Below are 25,373 nucleotides of genomic sequence, written 5' to 3'. Positions count from 1 at the left end.
GTAAAAAAAAACAAATCTAGGCGAAGCATTCACTTTAAATCCCCTGGTACTTCACCTTAATACTCCCATGGCCCCAATTTATGATCAACTACATGTGACAGAAGATAGATATCTGCAGCTTGTAATTACAGTACATCATTATTGAAGACGTAACGTGCCAATACTGCACATCATTACTGCTAGCATGTAAACAAAGACAAAGGCATAGAGATTTTTACAGGTGAGGTCACGTTCTGTGCCCTACATTGTGTCACTGCCAGGTCAGCAATTTTGGAGGGGCACCTAATGCCTTATTCACACGTCAGTATATTTTTCCAATCCGCAAATTTCAGTCAGTAACAATCCGCAAATTCAGTCCGTATTGCATCTGTAAAAAAATACGGACCCCATAGAGTTGTATTGGGTGTGTCAGTTACTGTCCGTACTAGGGCCGTGTCCTTTTTTTTTTTTGCGGAACGGATTGCAGCCCAGTACACAACACAGATGTGTGTATGGGTCCATTGAAATACATTGGTCCTATTTTTTTGCGGATCCGCAATTGCGGACAGGAACAGGATGTGTGAATAGGGCGTAAAACTGATGATTTGTTATAGTGCTCTGGAATTAAGGGCACTTTATAAATAAAAAAAATAAAAAAATAAATAAATAGTGTATGGTATACAATGTGCAAATATCAACACAAAACAAATTAATCTTTTCTTCCTGTTGAATGGTCTTAAACAGAAAGGGAGCGATTTATGAAAGGTTGTAAATATACACCTGGTGCAAACTGCCCACAGCAATCAAACACAGCTCAGCTTTCAGCTCTGGTAAAATATAAGAGGAGCTGTGATTGGTTGCTGTGGGCAGTTTACACCAGGTGTATATTTACAACCTTTCATAAATCTCCACCAAAATGTGTAGGGTTACAAATATCAATGCATCAGGGAGGCAAAGAGACTGGTTGGGGCTTGGGTGGTCTGGAAAGAAATCACTATATTGAATTTATATTTAATTAAAAATGTTTAATTAAAAATTTGGAAGTGTTTTCCTGTACTGAATCTTTAGAAAATAATGACGCATTACACCATCTTTGCCCCCCCCCCCCATGTTAACAATTACATTTTTTCTTCAACTTTTTTTCAATACCAACTTTTATTATATCCCTTATTTTTAAACCCCTAAAATATGATGTGAGTTAACATGATATTATCAAGGCTGTGAATCTTTTCCCCTTATTTCCCTAAGAGTATTAATTTTTATTTAAAGAGGATGTACCATAGCAGCTGTAATATGGAGATATACATACCATTCTGTTGGGGCTGACTTGCACAATCTGCTGATGTAGAGCATTTTTCAATTCACCGCATGGTTGCTGTTATTTCCGTCACCGAATGGATATTAGCCGGGGTGAAGCACTGGAAGCAGGCCCGATGCGTGCTATTTAAATTCATCTCCTCCCCCACCCGGGACGTGCGCGGCTTCCTTGCATCATGCATGCCTCCTATTCTAGAATAGTAACGCCTCTTTTGCAAATCTAGCAGGTCCTACAGTGATCCTAACGTAATGACAGGGCGTCTGGGCTGAAAACAGGAGGCGGGGCTGTGCGGCACACTGTAGGACTTGCCAGGTTAGCATAAGAGGCGTTACTATATTAGAATTGAAGGCATGCATGATGCGAGAAAGCGGCGTGCATCACAGGCGGGGGAGTAGATGAATTTGAATAGCAAACATTGGGCCTGCCTCCAGTGCTTCACCCCGGCTCATTTGCATATCCTTTCAGCGGCAGTGAGAATAACGGTGACTGATCAACGAATTGAAAAATGCTCCACACCACCTGATTGTCCAAGTCAGGGCTGACAGAATGGTATGTATATCTTCATATTACAGCTGTGATGGTACAACCTCTTTAACATTAACCCTTTCACGACCTGGGGTCATTGATGCCTTATGCCCAGGTCCGTTTAGGATATCAGCTTATGGGATCATATATCCCTGTGTCTGCTACCTCTCCTCTGAGGGGGCATCTTACGTCCGCGTTCCCGGAGCGCGCCCTGCCTTTCCTCCCAAGCTCCCTCCCCCTGCCGGCCTCCGCAGCTAGGAAACTAGGGTACTATCTAAATGATCGCAGGGCCCCCATGGACACCGGCAGAGAATTCTCCTTCTGTAGAGGGAGAATTTTCTGTTTAGAGCCCTATAGATGCTGCGGCTCCGGTGCTGAGAGTTGCAGCATGTCCCCGGCTATCAGTGACCCTCTGCGGATGAACAGGTGCAGCTTCTGCGCCTGTGTCATCCTGGATCATTAATTAACATCGCTGCAGCATCAGGCATACACTACAGAGACATTAATTTACTGTGGAGTGGGGGGAGGAGGCTAACCAAATTATACTGGACTTCTTTTCCGTTTTTATATCCTAATAAAAAAAAAAAATTGAAGTAGTAAAGACAGGAGATCTGAAGGGAGCAGGAGGAACAAAAACATAAACAGCCAGTTAAATGGAACAATTTATAACTCAGGTAAAACGAAACAAAACTTTTTTTTCTGCACTGATATGCAGAAATAGCAAACATCCTCATGAGGGAAATAACATATCTGTTTTACATTGCAATTTACTTACTTTGCCCAGTAATTCTCCAAGGGTCACATCTTCATGATTGAGAATCCATTTCTTATCCTGCATAAACAGAAAAAAAAATAATATCATCCTACACTTGATAAAAAGATCTCTTAAGCAGATGGGGAGAACTGTAGAGAATATTACAATTGCTATCACATTGCTGAAACCATCTTAAAGGCTCGTAAAATACTCTGGCACAACAGGATATTAAAAGCTACATTGCTGTAATTTCATTTTACAGAGTAAAGCCTACAGCATGATGGCGTATTCATAAGCATTGCACAGCGTGTACCATTTCACAATGATCCGGATACGGTGCCGTCTGCTTTTGACTACTAAAATTACTTACATGGAAGCAGATAAGAATAGAGCTTTCATAATATTTAGTGATATCTTATCAGCCTAATATTCCACGCTTGGAATAACTCTACTGTTGTCCTATAACAAGATCAACATTCATTTCTGCCATAGTTAAGGAGCATGGTCTAAATAAAAATGTGGTTTTTTAAAAATTTTTTTAAAAAGCATTGGAAAAATATCAAATTAGGTGCATATTGTAAGAAGAAGCAGCACAAAAAAAAAAAAAAAAGACTACCGCAAACCAAGATAGCTCGGTAAGGACAAAACATACATATGTATATGAATATACAATGGCGCATGATAGCAAGGTTCTTAGGGTTAATAATCCTTCACCATTTATGAATCCAGTCTAATCTGCCTGATGCTCGGTTAAAAACGCTCTTTGTAAAGTGTATTTCAGCCCAAAAGATTAAACGAAAAGGTAGTTGCTTATCTATAATCATTTACAACCGTGTCTACTTCCTTTAGCTCTTCATTGCTGCTGCTATATTTGTAATCACTAAACCAGTGATTTCCTATAGCCATCGGACTCATCTCCACTCATTTGCATATTGAGCGTGCAGCTGGTCCGATGGCGAGCTCTCCATGGTGGGACCGCCACTGGGAGTGGGATACACAGGAGCTGGTAAGTATGTAGGGCCCTTTCCGGGGTGGGGTGGGTTCGGGGGTGCTGTCTGGGGTGACACGTTCCCTTTAAAAGCTTTGTGAGTGACTATATGAACAAACATAAAATAGATGAAACAACTAGATAGAAGAGACATCCAGTTTTTCCTCTTTGTTTTCTTGGTTAATAATTGTCAGGTACCTCCCAGGAAATCTTACCATCTTACCATTTGGTATTATTTCAGCAGAAGGCTATGTTCACACAATGTTAAAAATAGAGAAAAGGCGGCCACTTTTGCAATTTAAAATAACGTCCGCGATTGGCAATGCATTGAAGTCAATGGAAAGACGGACATCCAATGCACACAAAATAATGGACGTTTTTGCCGCAGACGTCAAAATAATGATCATTACAACTATGTTAGGACATCTTTAGCAAACAGCAGATGTTTTTTATTAGTTGTTCACGCACAGTTTTTCTTTTTTCACTGTTCTTACTCCGTTTTTACTATTAAATTCAATAGACTTTTCAATTAATCCGCACCCAAAGGCCAATTAGTAACCCCAAATTAGTATAATGTACAAACAACCATCATTGCACTAAGGGGAGGCCAGGTTGCTAAAGTTTAAAGAATTTAGGAGGAAGACAGCTAGGTTTAAAGAGGATGTACCACCAGCTACATCCTCTTTAACCTAAACCCACTGATCGAACAGCATCGGCACGGGGAAGCCGGTGCCGCGGTCTGTCTTTGAGACCGAGGCCCGGTTCCCGTGCACGGCGCCGTTCTATGCGCCGGAACCGGCCCGGGCCGCCCCCAGTGGGAGGGAATTCCCTCCCCTGTATGACGTGGCTCCCTTAGAATGAATGGAGCCGCGTCATACAGGGGAGGGAATTCCCTCCCACTGGGGGTGGCCTGGCCCGCCTCCAGTGCTTGAGCTTGAGAACGGCGCCGTGCATTCGATCAGTGGGTTTAGGTAAAGGGGATGTACCAGGTGGTACATCCTCTTTAAACTTAGCTGTCTTCCTCCTAAATTCTTTAAACTTTCCAAGCGACTCATATCTATTGATTATAATTTTCTTACAGTCACTGCAGAGAAATAAAACTTTCCCATCTGATTAGATTTGCTTCCCAATGAAATGTAATACACATAACCAAACACTTATGTATTTCAAGTACAGAACAACAATAGAAAGCCTATGAAGATCAAGGGCTTTTCTACAAAGACAGAATGAAAGTGCTACTGAAATGTTAAAACACTGCACAAACTATTTATACCACAGTGCAGACAATACTCTAGAGATCTATAACAAGGAACATGTCTCCAAGGATCAAACCAAGGAGCACTAAGCTGTCGGGTTAGAAGGGGCTAAATGGAAAGTGCAAACAAGACAAGAAAATGCCATGAAAAGGTTATTTCTAAAATTGGAAGAATGGTGTTGTAGAATGGAAAGTGCGTCTTCCACTTTACTTCAAGCATTAGATATGTTACCAGACGTCTTTCACAGCATCACGCTTTGTGGCAAGCACATTAAAAGTTATGTACACTTACACTACCGATTTTTGTATGCTCCAATACTTAAGCAGCTTGCATTCACAGCTCCTGTGTATGTATCTGTGTGTGTAGTCTGACCCTGCAGCCATGTCTGACTCCATTCCTTGCTCCCTTGTTAATGTACAGAAGGAATAATAAATGCATATTTTTACAGTTATACCTATAATTTAAATTTATTTAACTTAAATAGGAAAGTGGGAGCGGCTTATTTTAGTATCTTTATCATTTTTTTCAGCAGTTATTCCAAATCCCTTCCTTCACTCAAAGACAGAGTTAAAGGGGTTATCTTGGATAAGGAAAAAAACAAAACAAAACACAGCTACTTTCTTGCAAAAAAAACCAGCACGTGTGGTACTGGAATTCAGCTGCATTTACTTAAAGAGGTTATCTGGTTAGATAAAATATTTGTTGAATCATTCCCCGGAGAATAACAATTCCTTCCAAACATGTCATTAGCTTTTCAGTCTCCTTCCTCCACTTCTGAGCCTGCTGCTTTCTGTTGAAGACATAGAAAACTGTGCGTGAGCTGTTCTCTGTGTCTCCATCTCCGCCCCCCTCCCTTTCGAGACAGCTTATGTAAACAGTGTCCCTGGCTGCCTGTATCTGCACTGGAGAGTAATTAGAGGTCAATGCAAAATACTGCCTTTTCTCCCCATTTGTTCACACACTATTATTTTCATTCAAAAATATGTTCATATATATATATATATATATATATATATATATATATATATATATATATATGTGTGTGTTTTTTTTTTTTTGTTTTTTTTTTAAACCTCCATGTTTTCACGTATAATTTAGGCTGCTTCGCCTCACCCACCTCAAAATCCATTACAGGAGTTGCCTCAGTAGCTCAGTCTCCATCGCTTATCTCCTGAACTTGTAAGTTGATTTATGATCAGATTAAAGTCAGGGCCCTATTACGCAAAGTGAAAAACTGCTAAATTAGGCAGATTGGGGCAGCTATCGTTCTATGTAATTAAAACAGCCATCAGCCGAGGAGCCGATCACTGGCTGATAGTTGTCTTACAACATTTCAAAATATTTTCCGCCGCCCGCGCATCATGTAATAGGAATAGCCGCTGCAGTTAGTGGGGAATGCAGGGTAGAAGCAGCAGGACACCGGGGGCGCCTGAACAGATAGGTATAACTTTATTACTTTCTGTATGGAGTAAGGGCTGCATGGAAACAATCGCTAACAATACCTGCGCAGCCCTTTTGCATAATTCTCGATCCCTGTAATAGCTCTGTAAGCAAGCACTGATCTAGCAGATCAAAGCTCGCCTACCCCACAAATCAGGGTGCGTAATACCACCCTCAGATGGGGTTCTCATTTTTAAATCTGTTTTATGTAAAAAAAAAACTGTTAAAATATGGATGCATTTGTGTGCATCAGTTCTGATCCCTTTTCCATTAACTTCCATTATAAAATGCATAAAATGGATAAGAAAACTGAACAGCAGAAAAAAAAACTGTTCTGGGTGACGGGGTCAAGTAGCTGCCACCAGTTATTACAAAAAGTTTGAGTTGCTAGACACTTAACGACAAAAAAAAAAGGTTAAAATATAGGCGGAAAAATAAGAAAAACATTTCAATAATTCTACTGCATGAAAAACGCTTATGGTCAGCAAAACCTTGTAAGTGCACGCATTCAAAATAGCCTTTACTTCACAACTTTATTGTCAGCATACATAACTGTAACCCTCAGCGTGGCCAAGATGGAACTTTTATGCAATTTTACCCAAGAGGTCCGTTTAATGATAGAAATTACAGTTTATCATGAGTGGTATTTGTGCCTCGGACACTTAGAAATTGAAATTTTTAGAGAAGGAATTAGCAGAGATCAATCACTTGTAAACATTTTTTTCCTAATTAAGCATTTAGCATGTTGGCAGCCTTCAGAAATGGACAGCACGGCAATTTCCTTTCATATAATTAAACACAAATCAAATTACTGGAGATGGGAGTCAGTGCAAGAGTTTTATTGCTGATAACTGTTATTTTCTATCATGCAGAGGTTTGCTGAGAGATTACTTAATTGCACACATTTCCCCAACTCACTCTGCATATATTTAGAGGGAGCGCAGGATTATTCGCCACGTGATCAACTTTGTCAAAGCACTTTCAATCTTAAAGCCTTATTGACAAGCGCATGCAAATTAGTCTATCTTATTAGAAGCAGCTTCACAAGTTCTCCGTAATTGAACTCATGTTTGAGGGAAAATGCAAATGAATGTCATATAATCAAAAAAGTTCTGCAACTTTATATAATGTATAAAAAGGGATTTTCATTTTGATAGTAATAGCTTCTCAGTGTGCCACCGGAAAACTTTAGCTATATTAAAAGAAAATGGGAAATAAAAAAAATTACACAATGGCACGTTGCAGTATACATGTGTGTGGTTCTATAATCTCCTTCCAGTAGTGGGGTAGCATGGGCTCCCAAGGCAAAAAACATATTGGATCACCTAACCCCAGCAGTGCAATAGTCTAGTGAAGAGCGTCGAACACATTGCTAAGGAAGGCTGTAACTCTATGCACTTTTCTTTTTTAACATTGCAGTAATAATACATCTACTATAAATATAATTCTAATTAAATATAATAAGTCATGTAAGAAGGGCAATTAGCTGTTTGTTGGCCTTATCCTGTACTAGCGCAGGATACGAGATAACATTACAAGATGAACCTTATCTGGCTGACATGTCATTTGTGCTTGTTTTGCTTGCATATACAAGTTGGATTAGTGAATGGGGTAACAATGGCTTACAATGTTAATACTATCACAACTATACCTTAAAGTGACACTGTCACCCCCCTTTCTGTGTGAGGACTTCTATACACAGCTGTAAAGCCTAAATTATGAAGTTTTCATACCTTACTTTATAATAGATCTATTGGTGCTTGGTCCAGTGAAAAATGTCCTTTATCGTTGGTGTATTGTGTCATCAGGGCGGGGCTTCACAACTGCTGTACCTCTTTACCCTGCCCACTTTGGCGCCATAGGCCCGTCACTTTGTGAAGTCATTGGCGTCTAGGCCCCGCTCCCCTCAACAGTCATTGGAATGGGCCAACCTATAGGGGGTGGGACCTAGACCTCTAGGCCAGTCCGTTCTAATGGCCCCACCCAGGAGGCACAATCCACCAATCATAAAAAAAAATGTTTTCATTGGATTAAGCACCAAGAAATCTTTTAAGGTATGAATACTGCAGAATTAAGGCTTTACAGCTGTGTAGAAAAGTCCTCCCACAGAAAGGGGGGACAGTATCACTTTAAATCAGTTCTTATCAAATTGTGAGGCGCCCCCCTAGTTGCTGTTGAGGCACAGCAGGAGTTGCAGTTTTACAAAAGTGACTATAAGCTACACACTGCATTCCATGGATTCAACGATATCTGGTTTAGGAACATACTTGACTCATTTCATTCCTGATTTATGTTATACAAAGTTTAGGAGACAAATAAAGGGTAGACTGAGCAATACTTTTTATTTTTGCATGGACTTCCGACACAGATGGTGAGGCTCCAGCATCCTCTTGGCGAGTCTGGCGATGCCCAGGCATCACTTTGCTCTGTTGGGTGAGGCTCCCATAGAAAAATTTTGGAAGCACTGCTTTAAATAGTCAGCTAAGCAATGAGCATTAAGAAGGCACTATGTCAAATTCTTCAACTTAGAGAGTAGATCTAATGACTTAGTGAATGCTTAGTGATTGTTTTGTCAATATAAACTGCCCAAGTATCCCCCACAGACTTGACAGAGCTATGAATTGCATTCAGAAGACACAGCTTACATTTAAAGAAGCAGTTCACTTTTTTTTTTTTTTGGCCCCCCCGGTAGCCTCTGGCATGTATACTCGATCGATGTCCCGCGGCGTAGCTCCGGTCCCGTCCCGCGGTGCAGTTCAAATCCGGCGCGCGCTCACTTCTGCCGGCGCTGTGACTCCTCTTCTCTCCCTTGTAATTTGAACGCCGGAAGTCACGCGCTTCTATAGAGAATGCATGGAAGCGAGTGACTTCCGGCTATAATGACAGCTCAGAGAAAAGGCACTCACAGCAGCCAGCAGATGTGATCGTGCACCGGATTTGAACCGCACCGCGGGACGGGACTGGAGCTGTGCCGGGGGACATAGATCATCTTGCGTGAGTATACATGCCAGCGGCTACCGGGGGGGACAGAAAAAAAAAAGTGAACTGTTTCTTTAAGGCTTTCAGCTTCTTTAAGAAACAGGACTCCAAGCTTAAAAAAATGAATGTATAATACAACCCCGTGTCCTCAAAACAAGCTTGTTGCCAGTGTATCTAACGGCTTTATAGTTATCAAATCATCAATGCACACCATCTGTCATAAAAACGAGACTTTCAGGCATCATTTGTCATAACATGCTGATCTACTGATAGCAGTGATGGAGAACAAGCGGCATGTAACTACTGAAGCGGTTCTATCAAGCAAATGACAAACGATCTGGTGACAAAGTTTCCCTCAGCAAATAACTGGTGCACTTGATATTTATACAACGTGTATATTGGCAAGACAAAGAAATATATAGTAAAATCATAGTCTGCTTTAAAAACAATAAATAGAGAACGACATGTAGACGTCTAGTAATGGAAAAGCATTGAACAATGTTTGCCACGCGCTTCAATCAAAATAGGCATTATCAACTGATACACAAAAACATAAAACATAAAATAAATGAGCTCCTACATTGCACACCACATAAGGTAACGTTCATGAAAACCTCAGGGATGGGGTGTCCTTGCTAGCCATAGCCACCAGCGCCAATTTTTTATTTATGTGTCTCACAGACTAAACAAAGTAGATGACTAGAGAAGACTGTAACATCCTTCAATAACACTTTACTCTTCCTTTTCTGTGGATCAACAGTGCTACAGCCTTCCCAAATAGGAAAATGCTGCAAAAAGAGGCTAGGCGCTGGCGCGTATACAGGTGATCAGTGCCCCGCAGAGCGGCTTTGTTCTAATCCCGCGGTGTCGCTCAAATCTGGCGCATGCTCACGTCATCCGCTCCTGTAACCCCTTTTCTGTCTCCTGTGATTGAACGCCGGAAGTCACGCTCTCCCATAGAGAGTGCATTGTAAAGCATTACTTTTGGCGTTCAATCACAGGAGACAGAAGAGGGGTCACAGAAGCGGATGACGTGAGCGCAGGCCAGAATTGAACGACGGCGCAGGACCGGAACTAAGCCGCGGAACACTGATCACCTGTGGTGAGTATACGTATGTAAAAATGGCGGAATTTTGTGTCTCTACGGAAGAGCTCGCGCACCTCCACTCCCACCACTCTCTGCACAAAGAATTGACATGTCAATTCTTTGAGCGGAGATTGACGGAAGTGGAGGCGCACAAGCCCTCCCATAGACACAGTGTGGGACACTGAGGCAGCTGGGATTTTACTCAGTGTAAACCTACCCTAAATTTTCTCATGCTTAAAGCAGTAATGGAAAACCTGTGGCCCCCCCAGCTGTTGCAAAACTATAATTCTCATAATGCCTGGAAAGCCAAAACTTTTATGTTTTATGTTTAACTTCTGTTTCATCTAATTTATCATATCAACTAGCTCTACAAAGACATGGCAGGAAACATTGTCTGCATGCCTATTACACACTGCAAGTGGTTAATGGATAAAAAAAATGTGGTGACTGGTTACCTTTAAGTTAAATGTGGCTGCATAGAGGTAATAAAAACTGAAAATAGATTTTTTTTATTCGGCAGCTACAGAGTTTAAAGAACAACGATGGGGCCCCTTAATCTACTTGCAATTACTTTCTACCTGTCCTTTATGGAATTCTTCACATACTCTGATCTTCTGCAACTGCTATTAAAAATAAATGTCAGGGCAATGCGAAAGCTACAAAATGTAGAATTAGCAATTGCTGTAAAGGGTAAGAAAAGGCTCTTGTGCAGGTAAGCAAAATTCTGAAATAAGGATAATAGAGATTTTTGGTTTGAAACAATTATAAATTATAACACAAGCTTTTCCTGCAGAGAACGTCATAGACTTATCCGGGCCAAGAGCAAAATAATACAGAATATTATAAGTAAAAGCGGCCAAATGTCATCTTCTCAGCTAGATCCCTATGGATCTGACAGGTGAGTAAAGGTGGTGTCATATTAAAACTTTTTCAAGAGAAGATGGCTAACAAACATAGAAAACTAAAGGATATATATATATATGTATATATATTAAATATATATATTTATATTAAATATATATAATTTTTATTATTTTTTTTTTGGGGGGGGGGGATTCACATCTGGTAAAAAGATACTTTCTGGACAACTTAAAGAATAGCCACATCTGGAGAAAAAAATTACTTCAAACTCCATTTGCACCTGCAAAGTGGATGCTTGTGGTATCAGTACAATGTAGAAGAGGCAGAAGAGCATCAAGCATACGTTACTAACCAACAATTCCCTAATGCACACTACATCCCTTTTCTGGTGCATTTCATGCCTCTCACGGTCAATCTGTCAGCAAATAAAGAGGTATTCCCATCTGACAGTAGGGACATCAAAATCCCTACTGAATGAAGCTGTGGGCTGCAAATGTGGCCACCAAGAGCCTATCAGACCCCCAATATCTTAGTTGTGGATAAGAAAAAACCGCTCCAATAAAGTGGATTTATTAGAATTGGTGCAAAGAAAAATAATGAAGTTTCACAAAGTAACCGATCAGGTTGCTCCTTTTATTTCCAAATCAGCCTCTAAAAAGGAGTTCTTTTTATCTTGAGGAAGAGGGAGGGATTTGCATGCGTTCTAATAAACTACCCACATGTTTTTGGGCAAAGCGATTGGTAGGAGTCTATGACTGTTTAATAGAGATGAGCGAACCTTGAGTATGCTCGAGTCCATCCGAACCGGAACTTTCGGCATCTGATTAGCGGTGGCTGCTGAACTTGGATAAAGCTCTAAGGTTGTCTGGAAAACATGGATACAGCCAGTGACTTAATCCATGTTTTCCACATAGCCTTAGGGCTTTATCCAACTTCAGCAGCCACCGCTAATCAGATGCCGAAAGTTCGGGTTCGGATGGACTCGAGCATACTCAAGGTTCGCTCATCTCTACTGTTTAACCAATCTGTCGGCTACTCATAGACTTACTGGACTGCATAAGTAGCATACATATGCATTATATTTACCATTGCATGGAAAAATTTATACATACCTTAACCACTGGATTTAAGAGAACTACTCCAGACTTCTTTGTTATAACCTGTTTTGTAGTATAATGATGTTCTATAAGTTGTGGGATTGTTGGAAAGCCAGTTCCTTCAAACCTATATAAATTCTGGTTTGGGGAAAAGAGGGGGAAAACAAAAAAAAAAAGAGAGATTATATTTACCAAAGGAGAGAATAAAAGTATTTATTTTTACTATTGCACTATGAACATGTGCTCACAACATTAACTAGCTAGGATTACACTTTTCTATATCAACCTCCTGAAAGATAATTAGGCATATTTAAGTAACATTTTGTGAAATTGTCTTTATGATACCGATATGTGTATAGACAAAACTAAAAAAAAATAAAAAATACAGCGCAATGCATGCAGTACTGGCTTCAGCTGCCTAGCAGAATAAGGGGCAATCTGTGCTGCCCACTACCCAATAATTAATCTTTTTTTTTTTTGCTTGCAGCTGCAACTAAAGGAAGGAAGGAGGCTTCAAACAGATTAATTCAGCTGGCACTGAATCCAATGGCATTTGTATAACTTCACATGTGATACCTCCCCCCCATAGTGGTGGTTGCAGGCAGACAGTTTATCATTTATCTCTGTAGCTATGTGAACATAGGAGCTCCATACAGGCATGCTTAAAACACTTTTAACAGCTTCTTGGCTTCCTATATACATGAAAACTCAAATATAATGGGAGTAGGGGGTTCCATCTGCAACGGAAAGCAAACTCAAACAGGAAATAGTCAACTGATCGAACAGATATATGTGGGTTGCACTGATTTCCTCATCTAGGATCCTTAAAGACAATCTGTCACTAGGTTTATCCTACCTTAAAAGAAAAGTCTGGAGGGTTTTTTTTACTATCCGGAAGAGGCAGGGGGAAAAATGAAAGAGAACAGTTACCTACCTCTCTCTGCACCCGTATATTGCTATGCTACAAGGTCCGGGACCCCCACCGGAAGCTATTTTTCCCCGATAACGTGAGGGAGGGAAATGCTGAACCAACTGATTGACAGCCCGCTCAGCCAATTAGTGACTAGAGTGGCGTCCTGCCCCAGTCACTGATTGGCTGTCAATCAGCCGGGTCATGACGTTGGCAGCAGAGGAGATCCTGAACCCCCCGGCAGGGATCCTGGGGCCGGTGAGATGGCGGATCGCCGCCACAGAGAGAGGTTACTTAGTTCCCTTTTTTCAATTTTCCCCATGCTCTGCCATTCCCCCTGAGGTCAGATTTCTTCTTTAAATGAGGGCAGCGTAAGCTAGTGACATAGATGCTGAACAGATCGGTGTATTACTTACATCATTCTGTGCGGTCATTCTCCTAATATGCAGGAGAATAGGATTCTTGCCACACCCCTCCCCCATCTGCCTATACACAGCACGGATTGGTGACTGCCAATCAGAAGCTGGTGGGCGGAGTTTTCTGCTTCTTATGAATATTCAGGACTACTGGGCACATGCCCATAATGGAGAGGACTACTTACTGTCCATGTTATTCAGGAGGATATCTCCAAATCAGCTGCACAGAACAATATAAATTATACATCAATCTATAAAAGACAGCATAAACCCACTGAGAGAGTCTTTTTAAGAAATATGGTGCTTCCAGCACTATAATGATGTTTTTCTCCATTTAAAAGAAGATATTTTGCCAGAATTAGAGATGCAAAGTATTAAGACTCCTCCTACTGATAGAGATATATGAAGGCATGTCAGGCATTGTGAATACTTGCACTGAATAAATATCATACATGATGGCACATCGCTAACAGTAGAAACCCCACTGAACCACAGAATAAAGAGCCACAAAGAGCCACTGCTAAAGAGTACAAAGTTTTAATGTTTTTCAAGCTACTCGATGTGCAGTGAACTCCAGAGCAGATCCTCCACTGTCTGGATCAATAGAATCCCAGAAGTCAGAACCCATCACTCAAGTGTTGTTTAGACATAGAGATAAATTATGTAAAAATCGTTTTTGCTTTGAAATTTAGTGCTTTGAATGACTGTTTAGATAAACTAATCTGCGAAATATTAGCGAACGACCAACACCAATTTTAGGACCCGTTAAGTGACCATGATTAACAATTTATTGCTCGACATTTGATAGTTAGCTGTATTTATATAAGAAGGTAATAAATAAATTTCAATCTGTGCAAATATTTTAATGATAATTGCTACGTGTAAACGGACCATAACATACGGCGGTAATGTTGTGCTGCTGCGTAAAGCCCAGGTGTTGGCATTAGGCCCCCTAGCACTACTTACTCAGCATGTATGCTAGTCAGAGCTTTTCCCAAGTCCAGCTTGTACCAGCTTATAAATCTTTTCCCACCACCCAGAATAATTGACAGGCTTTTCCATAACTGTGTGGTAATATCTCATTAGAATACATGGAGTGTATGCCCCAGAATGGTAATAATTCTACAGTCTATCATTACATATGAATAAAGCACAAAGCCATAATCCTGCAATATGTTAACATCTATACAGAGCAAGGGTCTAGCCTGCCAAAGTAATGCAAATCTCTGTACGTCTAAATGTAAAGAAGATGTTGGCCTGATGTGGCCGTCATTACTATTAACATTCAGTGGGAGAAGTCTTCTCACTGATGAAAACTAAGTGCTGGACATTACTTTTTTCTTTTTTTTTTTTAAGTTAAAGTGACTTTTACTACTTGCAGCATTATTTTTTTATTACTTTTTTGTAGGAATCAGCTCTTTTTTTTTGTACAGACACTAATGCAACAAAGCCTTTGGTCTTAAGATCGATGAAAGACAAGACTCTGTTCTTTACAAAACAATAACCTGGCTATAAAAATACAACAGAAATGGCAGATACTGTTTTATTAACACATTTACTTTTCTCATCCTCCCATAAAAATACTAATACCTTTGTACTGCATGTCAAGCTACTAAACTCTGATTTCAAACTGATACAGAAATATATTTTAAAGGAAACAAACCCTTCAGGAAAAAATGATGTATGTTATGCTCAGTAGAGAGCCAGAGAGGGCCTTGGGCCCCTTTAACACATCAGTATTATACTATATTTACAAATCTGTACTTGCGGACAGTATAATACCCATTGATCTCAATAGGTCCTTTTACATATCTATAGGTGCAACGAATCCCTAAAAGGATGGTACTACCGCTGTAGTGCTGTCTGAAGCTGTAGGTTCACGGCTGTGGATAGCTCTACAGATGTGTGAATAAGGCCATAGGGCCGCATTATACAGCACAATTTTCCAGGGGAAGCAAGTGCTTGACCTGTCAGTTTAGCGATTGCTTCCCCCAAGTTTCCTGCTCACTGTCTGTGCTATTACAGGTACAAACAGCGAGCACGGAGGTGTGGGAGGGGGACCAATTGAAGTCAACGCGCAGCAGACCGTGGCTGAGATAATCATGTTTTTTCAGCATGTTAGAAGACCACAATTAGCCGTAATTGTGCATAGAACAGGTACTATAGAGTCTCTCTACTAGACAGCCAATCAGTGTTTGCACTTAATTAATACTGGGGTTTTACCAGTAAAACTGACACTTGTCAGTCAATCATCTAGCTATTCACATGTAGCATTGTATGTGGAGTCTGGTCTCAAGGTAAGATGGTCTAGAAAGGACCATTGAATGTTAAAGAAAATTGTAACCAGAGGCCATTGTAAGTTACAGGGAGCGTGTCACCTAAATTTTCATCTGACAATTAGAGCCAGATACTAAAAGTTTAATTTTATTTTACTTTTTGTATGGGGGCTGCCATCTTGCCTTGGCTGTTCTTAACAGCATTTAGTGACATGCTTTACAGCATTCATAGACATAGATGACAATAGACAGAGTCTGTCCCATTGAGATGAATGTGTAGAAATAATGAGCGTGCTGTGTGACCTTTGAAAAGGTCATCCCACAGGGAGCTGCTATTGTCTCCTCAATCTACTGGTGTCATATGTTGCTGCAATGCTGTACAGATCACTTTACGGCAGCCACAACAAAGTCTCAAGATTAGTTTTAGCCCCAGTGGTGAGGATGAAAACTGCAAGATTTTGGGATTATTTTATATTATTGATAGAAAAATGTAAGATTAGAAAAAATGCGATAAAAATTCATAAAAATATGCAATAAGCAGCAACAAAGTAGATGGCACAGCTCCAGTCCCAAATCCACTGTATATGTACACGGGCAGACCACAGGTATCACGTGCCCAGGTCGTGCTCAACTTCAAAAACAGCGTCCCAACAATGCAAGTATGGAGATAAAAGATCGGGGGAGGAAGGAGTGGGGTGACCGCGGCAGAACACCGCTTTGTCTAACCCGTTAGAAAAAGCAGTGTTCTGCCGTGAGACTGCAGTCACCTGACTCCTCCCTCCTCCCCGATCTTTTATCTCCATACTTGCATTGTTGGGACGCTGTTTTCAAAGCCGGATGATTCAACGACAAGTTGGTGAATGCCATCTTTTATCTGCGTTCTTGCATTATTTAAACAATAAGTGATTTTCTGATGACACATTTCCTTTAAGAAACCACTTTATATGATTGCACTCAGCTGTTGCTGCTCTGTAACACACTGCTGCAGATTGGACACCATGCTCAAGAAAAGTCACCACAGTCCCTACTAACTGAAAGGGCCTTGAATTGGAGTAATCGCTGGCCCAACCATGAAGCACAGTGGCAGCTTTATAGTATAGCCAGCATCTATCAATAATAGCGTAGGCACAACTGTGCAGATTTGTCAAGTCTCCCATGCTTCCTGCTGCTTTTAGGGTAAACTAAAAATAAGAAAGTCTCAGCGTAAATGGTGACCTCCTTGAAATTATTAGAGGCAAAACTCACAAACATATATATAAAGTGGCATTTATATGGCAAACATTCACAAATAATAAAGTTTCTCATAGACGTACATCGGCAAACTGAATGATAAAATGCCTCCGCTGTGTATCTGAAAACACAGAAAGGACATATTCACCAGGTTTCCCATGGCTCTCTCGCACCAAGAAGTCTCCTTGTTGCTTTAATAGCTCTTGTGCTTCAACTCTTGGTATTGCTCCATGGTACCAATCTTGTTCTGACAACGGTTTTTCACTGTTTGAAATTACGTCGAAGAACTAAAAGAAAATGCATATAAAAATATATTAAAAACAAACTGTATTCCTACAGAAAACTAAATTTTACATCCCAACGTAAATAAAGTTCTAATTAGATGTCCATCCATAGCAAGTAGCTACAAAAGATTGTGCTGAGCAGTTTCTAAATATATCTGCATTCGGCTTAGATCTGTTTTTCTGATACATTGACATTTTAAAATATAAGATCCCACCAGGTCTAAATCTTAAGCCCAGTTGCCATTAGTCAGATCGGGCGACTAACTAGGCGGTGAAGCATTCAGCAATATGCTTTGCACAGCTATAACTCATCCCTTCAGGACTGAGACCAAGTACGATCTGAACTGCTGACATGTCAGGATGTTAAAAAAAAAAATATATATAAATTACAATAATGCTTTAAAATGAAACTGTCACCCCCTTTTTGCATTATGACTTCTCTACACAGGTAACTTCTAACACCTTATGTTATATCATACGTCATGGTTCCTGTTCAAGTAAAAAGTCATCTTTTTTCAACTGCAGATTGTGTTAAGTGGGCGGGGCTTCACTGCAACAGCACCACTTAGCCCTGCCCACAGCACCACCGTTGGCCCCACCCTCCGTGATGTCATCTGCACATAGACCCTGCCCGACCTAGAGGGGTTGGGGTCTAGACTTTTAGGCCAGCCTGTCCCAATGGTCAGCGAGGGGGTGGGGCATATGTGCCTATGACATCATGGAGGGGTGGGGCCAACAGTGAGACTGTGGGCGAGGCTAAGTGGTGCTGTTGCTATGAAGCCCTGCCAACTTAGCACAATCTGCAGTTGATAAAAGATCACCTTTTACTTGAACAAGCACCATGACGTATGATATAAAATAAGGTATGAAAACTGCTAAATTTACCCATTACACCTGTGTAGAGAAGTCATAATGCAAAAAGGGGGTGACAGTGTCATTTTAAAGGGATGGTTTAGCCAAACTAATCTGGTCACAGCTGAGCAGTGTTTCCTGCCTTTGAGTGTTAAAAGCAAGAAGCGCTGCTCTGCCAGGTCTAAGCTCCCCCGTGTTGTACACTGTGGGGACCTGGGCAAATGTGTATAAGTTTTGGGTTTTTTTTTTTTTCATTTTTTTTCTCCAGCCTCATGAGCATGCAATATGACAGATTGATTGAGATCTATTAAATATTCACCTAACTCTACTTGGAAGCCGACAGTGTGGTTTACGGATTTTAAGAAAGTATTATGGACTGTACACTTGGCTTTCTGCATTGCCGAGCAGTGTCTACAACATGTCAAAACTTTTTGAAAATGATAGTTGCCCTGCCATATGTCTGAAGTTGTGTTTACATCTGTGTTGAAGGAACCACTTAGAACCCCCACTGCAGATTCTATTAAATGACATGAGGAATAGCTCAGCAGGCTGCGCTTTTTTCCAGTCCCAATGATGGACACCATGATGGAAGCCAACAGTATTAAAGGTAAATGCAATCTGCAGGGCACTGTTAGTGTCGCTCATGTAACAAAATTCTTAAACGTCAACCATATATAGCTAGAGACCCGCAGACATCCTGCTCACACAGCTAATGCTATTACTACCCTGTATTTTAATTTTTTATTTTTTTTTTAAAAGAGGAAAAAGTAGTCTAGAGGAGACACCACCTTGGAATCCAAGAAGACAAAGATATGGTGGTGTTGCTGAACAATGGTACATAATAGTAATTATAAAGAAGTGGTGAAATCATTGTCAAAAAAGGGTTTTGGTACAAAAAGAAACACATTTAGCAAAGACTCTCTTTAGCTTATGAACCAGCAGCATAAATAGATAGACACTTGTATCTGAGCTCCCTCTGCTCTCCAGGACCACATAGAGACTGAATAAAGCTGTGAAATGGCTGCAGGTGGATCTGTGGCTTTATATACAGTATGCTCAATCCAATCCTCTAAGAATACTTGGCATCATGAATTAAAAAGCTCGGGTTAATGAGATGCGCCAAAACACAGCATTTTGGACACTTATACCCATGTTATGTTGTTGTGCCCCATACTGATACAAGTTAACCAAATGATTTTTAATTTAAGGCCAGGGAAGCGCAGGGTTATACGAGCCGCCTTTATAGCCGCCTGTATGGTGATCACATCTCTGTATTACTTTGTAAGATAGTAACAGTTTATATCATGCCATAACTTTTCTTATCAGTTCTCGTTTCACTGCTTCACTGTTAATTGCTGACTTCACACTGTGCACCACTCATTCACTTCAGCTGAAAACAGCCCACGGGTTTCATTTCAACTACAAAAAAGAGAGATTCTTTGCCTTTTGAACATAAAAAAAATACTGCGTAGAGGTGGAGGGAAAGTAAATAAACAGAATAAAAGCACATAAGCCATCCTCTGAGCCATTTCTATCTCATCGACTTCTATCACATGCAGGCATGCCGATCTTTTAACGCTTCAGTTTTAAGTTTATTTGCATACTGTACAGCTGAATGCTTACAGAAATGTGAGAAAAGCACATAAAATAGTAAGCAGCTAGGAGCCAAATACTTATATATTTAACCATATGTTTGGTGGGAAGGCTAGGTTTTACAATGACAAAAAGCACAATGCAATTTTAATTTACAGGTATAGAAACTGTACTCTGGGGAGTAGTGCTTTTAGGATTGCTTTAGCTGTACCCAAAAAGCATGCTTACATAATGAAAAATTGGGACCATCTAGCAATCTCTTCTGATGGTGTGACAAAATTTTGTTTAATTTTGGGTTATGTTGGATCATTTAGTCCCACCTTTAGAAGAGATTTGCTTTATTCCTTGAAAAGTTATTAAAGTGTCACTGTCGTTTAACTTTTTTTTGCAGAAATCAATAGTACAAAAATAGCCAAAAAATGCATTTTTATCATGATAAAGCAGTTTGAAGCTCTCCCCCCTGTCTTTATGGTTGTCTATGGAGAGGGGAGGGAGATGAGGCACCAAAACAGCACAATAGAGAGTTAAAGGGGTAGTGCGGCGCTAAGAAATTATTCACAAAATAACACACATTACAAAGTTACAAACTTTGTAATGTATGTTATGTATGTGAATCGCCCCCTTCCCCGTGTTCCCCCACCCCCGCATGTGGACCCGGAACTGTAGTGTACCATACATACCCGACACGCGTCGTCCCCGTCCCCGATCTTCTGTCAACGACGTAATCTTCAGGACGCGTCATCAGCTGATTAGCCGCGATTGGCTGAACACAGTTATGCTCAGCCAATCGCGGCTGAGCAGCAGATGACGCGGCTGAGGGGGGCCGGCATCAGGGACGGCTGCAGCAATTCGGCCGGCCTCCCGAAGATTATGTCGTTGACAGAAGATCGGGGACGGGGACGACGCGCGTCAGGTATGTATGGTACACTACACTTCCGGGTCCACATGCGGGGGTGGGGGAACACGGGGATCCATAACATACATTACAAAGTTGTATAACTTTGTAATGTATGTTATTTTGTGAATAATTTCTTAGCGTCGCACTACCCCTTTAATTTACAGCTACATCACTGGGCTATCTCCTCTTAAGTCAGCACTGACCTCTCTGACCTCTGAATAGCGGCTTTCATTCAGCTCTCGTGTAATCCTTTGTTCTCTGCTCTCTGCTGGTGACTAATCTCCCTCCTTCCTCCTCCCCCTCCCCTCTCCATAGAACAGACGGGAATGTCTGATGCAACAAGACACAATTTCCTGATAATTTGCAGTGAATGGAAAAGAGGAGGGAGGGGGGACCTGAGAAAAGCCTTTTTTAGAATGCAGATAATGGCATATTTGCTTATTAAACCCAATTACAAAGTTTCTTAAAATTGTCTGTACTATTGAATTATGCAAAAAAAAAAACAAAAAAAAAAAACACGACAGCAACTCTTTAACCCCTAGACAACCTAGGACGTACCAGTACGTCATGGAAATCTGTGCCCAGACGACTGGAACTGGAAGTGCTAGAGCTCTTAGAAGGGGAAAAGGAAAAAACGAAAGAGGAAAGATCAAAATTTGTGCGGTCCACTGGGTCATTTTGGGCTTGGTCCTCAAAGGGTTAAGTTATAATTAAAGCGTAACTGTCATGTTTTTTTTTATTGCAGAAATCAGTAGTACAAGCAATTTTAAGAAACTCTAATAGGTTTCATCAGCCAAAAAAGCCTCCTTCTGTACTCAAGAAGCAATCTCTCAGCCTCCCCCCCTTGACTTCTTATCTGTGCATTATCAGGCAAACACGTCTTCATTACAGAGAAGCCAGTGAAGACGGGTTCTGCTCTCTCCATTGTAAGCCTATGAAGGGGGGAGGGGCGACATGAAGGTCAGCTGTTTGTAGACTCTATGGGCACCTAAAACGCTAAATTCAGGTGTCAGAAAGGTCAGTGCTTATCTATGAACTTACTGAGAGAAGATTGCAGGGTGTTGTGCTTTGCAGAAATCCTCCGTGCTCAGTCCCTCCTAACAGCCCCTCCCCTCTCCATAGCCACATAATGGAGACAGAAATCCTGCTTCTTCTGATGTGAGGGGGGAGGCTGGGAGATTGCTTTTTCAGTACAGAAAGAAACTTTTTTAGTACATAAAACCTATTACAGAGTTTCTTAAAATCGCTTGTACTGTTGATATTTAATGTTTTCAGAAAAATGACCCTGAAATGACAGTTACGCTTTAACAATTACATCAAGAATAACCTGTAGTAATAATTTTGACAGTAATGAAGATACATGACAGCAAAGATTTGGATTTCGCAATGAATTTCCTATTGGATACTTATTTCATGTGAACCCCATCCCATTAGAAAATATTGACTTGCTTCCAAATAGCAGCTTTCAAAATTGCCACCACCCCTGACAAATTTCCCCTCTTCCCCTTAGCTTGGAACTGTACGGCTTTTTTATATAAAGCTTGTGGTAAACATATGTTGTATGGGAAAATCTCATCACCTGATGGAGGTTAGAAGAGAGTTATTTTGACCTATATTTTTATGGTTTCTCTCAAGGTTTCCATTTTTTTTTTTGTCACTGTATGCGAGTCGTTACTTTGGAACTGAAATCTATGTATGACAGATGCCAAGAAGGGACATCCATCATTGGGGAGTCTCCCACCATAAAACTCTGCAGGACACTGCAAAAAACAGTGTGAAGAGACTTAATTTTGTCTCTTTTTGGGTTATGTCGAATCATTAAAGCGACTCTGTATCCACAATCTGACCCCTCCAAATCGCTCGTACCGTCAGATAGCTGCTTTTAATCCAAGATCTGTCCTGGGGTCTGTTCGGCAGGTGATGCAGTTATTGTTCTAAAAAACAATTTTTAAACTTGCAGCCCCGTGTCCAACGGCCGGGGCTTAGAGTATATGTGCCCTAACTTTGCACCACCCCTCCGTCCCTCCTCCCCATCCTCTTCATCATTAGGAATGCCACTGGAACATTTTCTCCTGTCTGAACATTGCACAGGTGTCTTAACGATGCAGCCCATGTTCAGTATTCACACAGCTGACGAATAGGAGGCAATCTGCGTGGAGCATTCCTAATGATGAGGAGGGTGGAGAGGAGGGACAGAGAGATTGTGCCAGCCTAATGCATACTCAATCTAGGCCATGGCTGTTGGGTACGGGACTGCCAGTTTAAAAGTAGTTTTTTAGGACAATAACTGCATCACCTGCCGAACGGACGCCAGGACAAATCTTGGATTAAAAGCAGCTATCTAAAGGTACAAGCGGTTTGGGGAAATCAGATTGTGGGTACAGAGTCGCTTTAAGTCTCTCCACAATGTGTTTTGCAGTGTCCGACAGAGGTGTATGGTGGGAGACTCCCCAATATAAATCAATGATGGATGTCACTTCTTGGCATCTGTCATATATTGATTCCAGTTCCAAAATAAAAACTCACATAGTGGAAAAAAATGGAAACCTTAACAGAAACCACAAAAATATAGGTCAAAATAACTCTCTAACCTCAATCAGGTGATTTTCCCATAAAACATATGTATACCACAAGCTTTATATGAAAAAAACCATACAGTTCCAGGCTAAGTGGAAGGGGGGAAATCTATGAAGAGTGGTGGCAATTCTGAAATCCGCTATCTTGGAACAAAGTCAATATTTTCAAATGGGATGGGGTTAACATGACATAAGTATCGGATAGGAAATTCAGTGAGGGATCCAAATCTATGCTGTGATGTACATTCATTACTGTCAAGGTTATTAGCAATTTTACGATCCTCTAAAGTCTATTCTTGATGTACTTGTTTGGTAATTGAGAATTATATATTAATAATTTTTGAAGAAATAAATGTATGTTGATTCCTCATCAAATTCTCTATCAGATAAATGTCACCTGCACCCATTCCCATTTATTTAGGTGTCTCCATACTTTCTGATTTTCTGTTTAACACTCAATAAAATTCACAGTTCAATAGCGAACAATTTATGATACTGTATGTCAAAACAACATGCCATAAGTCAGAAGTCCAGCCCCCCCCCCCCCTTTATTTGTAACTTTACTTACTGAAGAAGATCCGAGCATTGATTTTGGAGACCGAATAATACCAGCTATTGAATGGCGTAACGTATCAAACTTTGACACTCGTTCTTTTTTGTCCTGAAATTAGAAAAAACAAAAAAAAATTCAAGTAATCTTATTTAATATTTCTGATACCTGGATTTAGCTGGTGCAACATTTTCTCTTCAGTGTTTCAGTCAATCACATTATAAAACTTATATTTTTAATGGTTTTTTTTTTTTCACTTTTTTGTGTAAACTTTTTTGTTGGTTAGTGTTTTGTATTACAGGAGTAGTCAGGAGCTAAGAAAGTTTTGATATAGTGCTGCTGCAGCTGCTGGCAGGAGGGCACCGGAGGAGCGTGGAGAGGTAAGTATAACATCTTTAACATCTTTATTATTTTCTATATACCTGCAGCACTATATCAAAACACCAGAGTACCCCTTTAATGTGTACTGATGACCATTATACAATAGTCGTATGAGGGAAAAGAGATTTTATTCAAATGATTGCATACATCCCACTTAATGAAATAGATGCACAGGTCGGATGGCATTCATCGTCTGAGATCAGCGCGGCCGCCTTTGAATATAGGTAGCTTCCAGAGAAAAAAAAATCACATATATGTAAATAATTATTATTCTACCTCATTCCGTATTTCCCCATCATAAACGCAAGCGACCTCAACCACCATTATATTCTCTATAATCGCGGCTTGTGTCTTTAATGTGCATGAAAAAAAATGATGTGTTTTGAGAGAGGATGAAAATAATCTAATTAGGAAACAAACCAATAATACAATTACTAAATGTATAACTGAACTATATTAGCATAACACTAATGAAATTGAAAGGACGCCAAGACACCCTGCATACTATAAAACCCATTAACTAGAAATTAATTAGCTGCTAATGTTTGTTAACAGGTGTCTTTGCCAGCGGTTGTCAACAAAAATACATTATGACAAATCATACGCTATTAAATGTGCGACTATGAAGGAGAATGCATTGTTCATCATCACCGATAAATGAGAGCTGTGCTGCTGTTTTAGCCGTATGAGGTGTTAAACAGAGCACAGCAGTCACCATTCATCCCTGTACTCTTGGATCCGTGGAGAGAAAACACTGGAGAACATAAAAGTAGATTTTTATCATAGTAATTGATACATTCTACCAACTTTAAAAGTAAAGAGGTTTTATTTAAATAAGCTTAAATGAGTTTTCAATTAAGTATTTCATAAGTGCATGATAGGCGCGTCCTATCTCTGAGAACTTTACTAATCTCGGTGGTGCGGGGTTCAGTAACAAAATGTCTGGTTTTAGTTTCTTCTCTGTTTCAAAGGATTTTCTGCCAGCACCCTCACTGCCTATCTGCAGGATAAGTAATAGGCATCTGATTGGTGGAGGTCTGACCACTGAGACCCCCAACGATAAGGAGAACGGAGGTCCTGTGTGCCACTGGTCAAATAAGGGGTGGTTAGATACAGTTGCCAT

General features: G+C 40.5%; 1 protein-coding gene across 1 annotated transcript in view; it reads right to left on the bottom strand.

The window, feature by feature from the left end:
- The window catches only part of FER (FER tyrosine kinase), a 160,785-nt gene that overhangs the window by 57,054 nt on the left and 78,358 nt on the right, over positions 1–25,373 (bottom strand). Inside the window, exons 12-15 of the mRNA XM_069962976.1 lie at positions 23,888–23,980; positions 17,200–17,403; positions 12,300–12,422; positions 2,598–2,654 (exon numbers count right to left, since the gene is read on the bottom strand). Of these exons, the coding sequence (XP_069819077.1) occupies positions 2,598–2,654; positions 12,300–12,422; positions 17,200–17,403; positions 23,888–23,980 (477 nt within the window). The remainder of the gene's footprint in view (positions 1–2,597; positions 2,655–12,299; positions 12,423–17,199; positions 17,404–23,887; positions 23,981–25,373) is intronic.

The sequence above is a fragment of the Dendropsophus ebraccatus genome, chromosome 3 (genome assembly GCF_027789765.1).
Source record: "Dendropsophus ebraccatus isolate aDenEbr1 chromosome 3, aDenEbr1.pat, whole genome shotgun sequence".
NCBI classification, from domain to species: domain Eukaryota; kingdom Metazoa; phylum Chordata; class Amphibia; order Anura; family Hylidae; genus Dendropsophus; species Dendropsophus ebraccatus.
This window is presented reverse-complemented; position numbering and strand designations above follow the sequence as displayed.